Source organism: Limanda limanda, chromosome 1 (assembly GCF_963576545.1).
Source record: "Limanda limanda chromosome 1, fLimLim1.1, whole genome shotgun sequence".
NCBI classification, from domain to species: Eukaryota; Metazoa; Chordata; class Actinopteri; order Pleuronectiformes; family Pleuronectidae; genus Limanda; species Limanda limanda.
Window position 1 is genome coordinate 28,621,862 of NC_083636.1, and position 7,551 is coordinate 28,629,412.

Genomic DNA, 7,551 nt, shown 5'->3' on the forward strand with positions numbered 1-7,551 from the left:
TATCTTTCCCAATTTACTGCTTCTCTTCACAACATAGCAAGTTGAAATGCACTGCGGTCCGACATATCACATGTGCACGCAAAGGTGTGCTCTCTTGTGAGCTCACCTTTAGAGATATGCTGCTTTTCCAGTTACACCCGTTATGTTATTCATTTTAGGTCGTTGGTCTAACACGCTAGTGTGAAAGACAGTCATCATTCTTCATCATGGCAGTGAACATCCCAGGAGTGATATTGATGGTGCTCTTCTACCTGTTGGTCCTTGGGACCGGCATCTGGGCTTCTTTCAAGTCCAAGAGGGAAAAGAAGAAAAGTGGAGCCAATGAGATGGAGATGACGTTACTGGGAAACCGGAGCATCAACTGGGTGGTGGGGATCTTCACCATGACAGGTGAGGACAGCTCAGCTGAAGAAACTGTCTGTCGCAGGCATGGAGGCAGAAAGATCTGGCAATTTATGAAAGCATTATTTTACAAAAAAACATCATGAATTGTTGTTTAATATGAATAATAAACAGCCAAATTAGATTTGACTAACAACAGTCTTGGTTGGGTGATAATACTGAATTATGATCTCACCTTTAGTCTTTGTCCAAATATCTGCTGTGTGTTGATCCATCCTGCAGCTACATGGGTTGGAGGAGGCTTCATTGTGGGCACAGCTGAGATGGTGTACACTCCGTCAATGGGACTAACCTGGGCAGCCACGATGATAACTGCATACAGCTTATCTTTTATTCTATGTAAGTTGAAGTTGGCAATTTTACATCATCATTTCCCCTTAAGTTGAATAATTTATTGTGATTTCTTGATATTATCCTAAGTTTCTGTTTTTCCCCTCATTAAATCAAGGTGGCCTGGTGTTTGCTAAACCACTAAGAGAAATGAAGTGTGTCACAATGATGGACCCTTTCCACATCAAGTATGGACAAGTTCTGACAGCTGGACTGAGCCTGGCCTCAATTTCTCTTGATGTGATGTGTGTGACTGTAGCAATGATTGGTTTAGGTAAGTAAGAATAAACAGAAGCACTTTAACTTCTCCTCATATATGTGTGTGTTTAAATGTCAGTTTAAAATAAATGTATTTGAAGGAGTATGAGTCAGTGATACTTGTACAGTCTGTATATACGTAGAATTCCACTGATACAAGGTGTTTAACAGGAGGCACCATGACTGTGGTCCTGGATTTGCCCTACACTCTGTGTATATGGATCTCTGCTGCAGTTGTCATCATCTACACTCTGCTGGGAGGTCTCTACTCTGTGGCCTACACTGATATTATTCAGCTTGTTCTTATATTTATTAGCTTGGTGAGTTGCTGTTCTTTAAGGTTTTATAGGTGCTGTAGTCCTTGTCCATTACTTAAATGTGTGTTTGTCTCTGCAGTGGTTGTGTGTTCCCTTTGTCTTGATGAACCCTAACTGCTTGGACATCAGCAAGACACTGATGAACAACACCTTACACGCTCCCTGGATTGGTGCACCGGGCCTGGAGAAGACCGGGATCCTGATGGATGATTTCTTGATGTTTGTAAGATGGAGCAAAACTGTGGCTGATGTCAAAAGTACTTCACTAGTGTTGAGAGAAATCCTCCAGATAAAGACACATGACTCATATATTTAATTCTGTTTAATTTTCAAGGCACTGGGAAGTCTGGGATATCAGAGTTTACACCAGAGGACGTTGGCAGCTTCTTCATTAGCCACAGCTAAGATCTCGTGCTTAGCCGCTGCTTTCCTCATACTTGTGTTTGGAACACCTCCGATACTGCTTGGGGCAGCTGCTGCATCTACAGGTACTGACAACTTTTACATACTAATGTAAACTGTGAAATCTCACCTCGACTTGTCTGTTGTATTTAATGTAACCGAAAGAACAAAACATGTTAAATCAATGTTTGAATCACAGGAAACCAAGGAGCAGCATCTTTGCATAACTTAGTGAGCAGGTACAGAGCAAGGTGACTGTGGCAGTCGACCTTGCCACGGGGCTCTCCCACACACAGCCAGAGACAGACTTGTTGCTTTTAAGCATTTGTATCAATCACAGACACACAAGAGAATAAACCTAAACAAACTTAAACTTAAGCAACTAGCTTTCCAGCTCAGTCCTCCGCTCACTGTCCGGGCGTCTCTGGAGTGTCTGAGTTCTTGAGTTCCTTCCCTGAGGCAGAGCAGACGCTGCCTTTTAAGCAAGAGGACCAATCAGCTAACAGCTCTCCCAGCACCCTAAGTCACAATCCTTAGTGGAGGAGAGTCAACTGTAAAAAATAACAATTTTAACAACATAAAAAGACCGAATGATTACTTTAAGCAGACTACTTGATCACTATTGTCACAGCCCGGCTCAAAGATTGTGACAAATAGGGAGATCACACGAGTGGACTGTTGCTCTTTCAGATATTTATTAACAAAATTATAATCAACAACCCAACGTGTGTCCAAGACCAAAAACAGAAAAGGATGCTGCAGTCAGGAGTCAGGGAGAGCCGACCTCGTCCCACAGATAGAGCAAGAGAGAGACATGAACGTGGCAAAGCCTGTTAAAGGGCAGAGCACACCTGGCGGAGTGTGCACTGAATGACGCTGACGTCACCTCCACCTACAGCTCAGGGGAAAGAAGAACAGGGACACCTAGTGTCCAGGTGAGGGTGGAAGGGGTTGTCATACCATAACCACGTTATTTAACCAGCCTTTGAATAGGAGCCATTCTGATGACGATTTGGACGGTTGATTACTTTATCCTTGATCACTTTATACAGTGTCCACGGTAGTGTTTTATTTTTGTGTGAATTTTCTTTGGTCTGCTCCTCAGATTGGAACCTGACGTCTTATGGTTCTCCATTTCCATATGAACGTGGGGAAGCCGCTCAAGTCCTGCCCATCACATTACAGCACCTCACCCCGTACTTCATCTCCATAATCGGTACTGGATGTGTTGCTGCTGCTGTGATGTCATCTGCTGATTCTGTTTTGATTTCTGCTGCTTCTGTCTTCACCTCCAACATATACAAGAACATCCTGAGGCCACAGGTGAGAACCTTCAATTATAAGATAATAGTTAGTATCTCAAACCTCTTCAACTCCTCCTCTCTACTTCTTCTCCAGGCATCAGACAGAGAGATTCAGTGGGTGATTCGAGTTGCTGTGCTGGTCTTGGGTTTGGTTGGTACATCACTAACCAGCCAGGAAAACAGTGTCTTACTCTTCTGGATTATTGGTGCTGAAGTGGCCTACATCATAATCTTCCCTCAACTGGTCTGCATCCTCTTCGTCAATATCTCCAATGGTTACGGAGCTGTTATGGGCTGTGTGGTGGGATTGGTGCTCAGAGTTCTCAGTGGACTCCCATCACTCGGGCTGCCAGTTGTCCTCCACTTCCCTGGATGTGTTCTTGAGGATGGAGTTTATGTCCAGTACGCTCATGTTAAGACCATCTCCATGCTGTCTGCCATTGCTGCCATCGTGTTGTTCTCCTATCTGACGTCTGTGCTCTTCAACAAAGGCCTGTTACCTGAGAAGTGTGACGTGTTTAAGGTGAAAGTCCAGCAACCAGCAAGAGAGCTGACACTGGTACATGGGGCCAAAGAAGACAATGAGGAAGAGACACTGGATAACACACATCCTCAGACTGAGGCCTCAGAGCCAATGATTAGCTCAGAGTGTTAGAGTCCCTGAATATCTGTTGTTTGAATCCTGACACAGACCAGGAAGTTCTATCACATCCTACATCCCCATGGACACTTCTGCATCCAAACATAGGGGAATTAAGACAAGTGGACATAGATGGCACCAGTTCACATTTGTCTAAGATTCAACATGATTGACTTTCTTTCAATAAAATAAGCTCTTATTGCAACTTTGGTCCTTTGTTAGGTTCTTTGTTTAAAACTGGGACAAATGACAGCGAGATCTACTGAACTACGAAGATTGTGATCTCACCATGTTGTGTGTCATGCCAGTAGTTTTAAGGGAATCCTGCTAATAACAAACACATAAGGCCCAGGAGTCCTCCTATGAAATCAAATCACACAACTCACTGGATCTGGATTTTATTCCTTTCTGCAGCAAATTGCACACACCCATAGATATTATAGATACATTTATTTGTTAAGTTTTTTTAAGATCCAGGAATTTTGTACTGAGAAATCAAGAAAAATATTGCATTGTTAAAGAAAGTCAATCTTCTGGATCTGCACCAACATTTAAAGCTAGGGTTGGTAATCCTGGAAAAAATAGCAAGTGGCTACACTACCCAAAAATTCCTATTGACATATCCCACCTACTCCCATTGAGCCTCTCGTCATAGCTACGTACCCAAAACACAAACATGTACGTCCTGACAACTGATAGACTTTTCTGGGAGGCTCTCCCTGACTCCAGGCTATCGTCTCTTCTTCAGCGGTGTTTGTCTTTCCGGCTGAAGACTGGTCATGTGCAGCGAGAGCACCGGCAGTGTGTAGGCAGGCGGTGACAGACAGGTTCGCCGCCACACCACCGATAATTTAATTTGGACTGTATAAAATGATACGTCATTTTTTTCTTTTTATCTTCACAGGACTTCATTTATTGATGCTATCAGGACGTGAAGAAGGTTTCAACGAATAAGATAAAACTTTTTTTGGAAACAAATGACCAGCCCCACTAATGATTTCTTCCCTGATCCATCCGGCATCATTAAGTAAATTAAGGTCAAAAGTTTTCTTCTCATTAAACTGATTAGGGTTTTTCATGTGTAGATAAAGTGTAGTTCCATCAGACCACAATGAATGTATTTGCTTGGCTAAACAAGGTTCCTGTTGAGAAGAATAAAGTGTTGTTATTCGCACCAGCTTGAGAAGCCGCACAGGAAAAGTCAGGTGTGGGAGTAAATGGTGGCTGAGCCTGAAACAGTCAAACAATCAGTAAAACAGAAAAAGTAAAGTATTGCTGTTTTGTTGAAGATGAAACAAGAGAGAGTGGAACCAACCTGTCACAACACAGATCTGTGAAAGAGACAATAATGATCACGTTACATGATTTTATTTTTCAACCACTGCTCCATGACTATCGTGACAACAGTTTGGAATAAGTTTGATTAAAATAAAGTGAACAAGAGCAGCTCTCACTCTTTGAATTCCTGCACCAACACAACAGCAGCAGCGAGAGGAGGAGAATCAGTGAGATGCCACAAACCAGCCCAACGACCAGCGGCACAGGAGACGAAGAGGGAGGTGCTGCAGGATTAACTGGTCAGGCGAGGAGCAGTGAGGAGCAAAGGCAGATCCACGACATGGAAAAACATAGAGCCAACACTTCAGCAGACATTTTGATGTGAAAGAAACAACTTTGTGAATACGTTTTGTACTTGAAAGAATATTTTAATATGTGCAAAACAGGTTTTTAGTTGTAGAAATACTTTGTACATGTGTACAAATATTTGGAAAAGTTTTATAAGTGTATTGACCAAGTGGACCTGGTGTTTAGAAGCCGTCTCAGTGAAAAAACACTGAGTAGAAAAGTTTTTAATCTACTTCTCAACCTGGAGACACCTTTTCTACCTCATATTGATCACACTCACATTTTACTGAACATACAAAACATACAAACATAAACAACCCATCACAATAAGTACATACAAACAAATAGGCTTAATCTTAATCAAATAATAACAAAGTCAAACAAGGAAGTTTCAACCCATTCCTAATCTAATCCTGCCCCTTTGGTTTCCTCCACATCCTGTGGGATGGGCTTAAAAGACCATTTCCTGCAGGCGTCAGGCCTTTTGCCATGTGAGCTCTTTACAAACAAATGGTCAGTGGTGGGAAGTAACGAAGCAGAAATACTTTGTTACTGTACTTAAGTAGATTTTTCACATATCTGTACTTTACTTTAGTATTTATTTTCCTGATGACTTTTTACTTTTACTAGTTACATTTGAGCACAAATATCTGTACCTTCTACTTCTTACATTCTCAAAACTGTCTCGTTACTTGAGCAGCCTGCAGGAGCTCGGTTCAGTCTTTATTATTAGGGCCCGAGCACTGACAGGCACTGACAGACGTGAGGCCCTATTGAAATTGTAAGGAGTATTATTCAGGCAAATGAATTGGCTTTTTGAGGGGTTTTATTAGGTGACTTTACTTGATTTTTTTGAAGGTATTCCCTTTTTTATTCACATTCGTTTTCAGTTTCCTGCTTCGTGTCAACCTCTGCACATAAATACATAGCATACGTTCAGGTTTTTTAATGGACCTTGCCAAATGGAACCCTGCATAGTCAAGCCCAGTTTTCCACTCACTATAATGCCAATATAATTTTTGCAAAGATATTATATATCTATATATTGCCAATTCCAATCCTTAGTCGCCCTTTGTGCTGACTCAACACAACTTAGAAGCTGTTGAGTCTTTATATATATATTGTACAAACTGGCTAATGTGTACAACTTCAAGCAGAGTTGTGTCTTCACTTTGTCGTCCCTACAGGCGAGAGACCCTACAGGTGTAGTGTCACCCTGCTGGAAACATATGCAAACACGACCGCAGGCCCATTCAGTGAAGATAGTCTAATGATAAATAAACAGGCTTACATGTAGATGCGTGGACAAGCTGGCGGGCAGATATACAGGTAGGTAAACATCCAGGCAGTTACAAAATACAGCTAATAGACACAAAAGGTTCATAAACCGACAAACCGACGAGGAGCTGCTGTCAAAGGCTAAATTCAACGCTTCAGAATGCATGTGCTCGGGCTCAGTGCTGCTTTGCAGTCCTAGAAATTTTTGAAATTGTATTTTATAGTTGGTACTTTCCAGGGTTGAGCATTCCTGGTTAGTGTTGAAGTGCCGTCAAGCAAGACACTGATCATTTAAAAACTTCAAAATAAAGTCACCAAAATACTGTAACCAAATTTGCACCTTAAGATATTCAATTGGATGTATTTTGTAGATGTAATTTAGCATTCAAAAAAACATTGGTCTTCAATTATTTATTTCCTTGTTCAGTCTGAAATTTGTCAGCAAAACCAGACTGTGTCCAGTGATTTGTTCTTCTCTGTACTAGCACTGTGCAGGCTGTTAACAAAAGAGAAACTATCTTATTGTGTGTGCCTTGTTTCCCTTTGCTGAGTTATCATAAGGGACATTGTGTATCACTCCTGCTACTGATGAAAGGTCCATGTTTAGTGATATTTACAGAATGTTTTAGTGGTTATACTTTGGTTTATTAATGTTCTTAGGTAGACACAATAGGCACTTGTTTATTCTGTTGTGTTGATTCTTTGTTGTCTCTAGAAGTTCAGATGCACTAGTCCAAGACTATTTTAACCTCAGCATCTCGGGTTCAAAATTTGTAAAATTATACATTATATATATAGTTTTGTTATAATTTTTCAGTCAGTTGAAATAAATCCTGAAGAGAACAATTTTGGGATGTTTTGTGTCTGCATAGGCCTACTATAAAAAGCACTTAGCATTTTTAATTTTGGTACTTGTAGTTTTACTTTTGATACTTAAGTACATTTTAACACCAGATACTTTTGATACTTAAGTACATTTATTATGAGCTACTTT

At 41.1% G+C, this 7,551-nt stretch overlaps 1 protein-coding gene across 1 annotated transcript; it reads left to right on the plus strand.

The window, feature by feature from the left end:
- Positions 1-206: 206 nt before the first annotated feature.
- On the plus strand, positions 207-3,668 carry LOC133003342 (high-affinity choline transporter 1-like). Its single transcript, XM_061073086.1, has 8 exons — positions 207-390; positions 625-741; positions 851-1,006; positions 1,162-1,310; positions 1,387-1,530; positions 1,642-1,795; positions 2,815-3,032; positions 3,108-3,668. The coding sequence occupies exons 1-8, from the start codon at positions 207-209 to the stop codon at positions 3,666-3,668; spliced, it is 1,683 nt and encodes a 560-aa protein (XP_060929069.1).
- Positions 3,669-7,551: the final 3,883 nt, after the last annotated feature.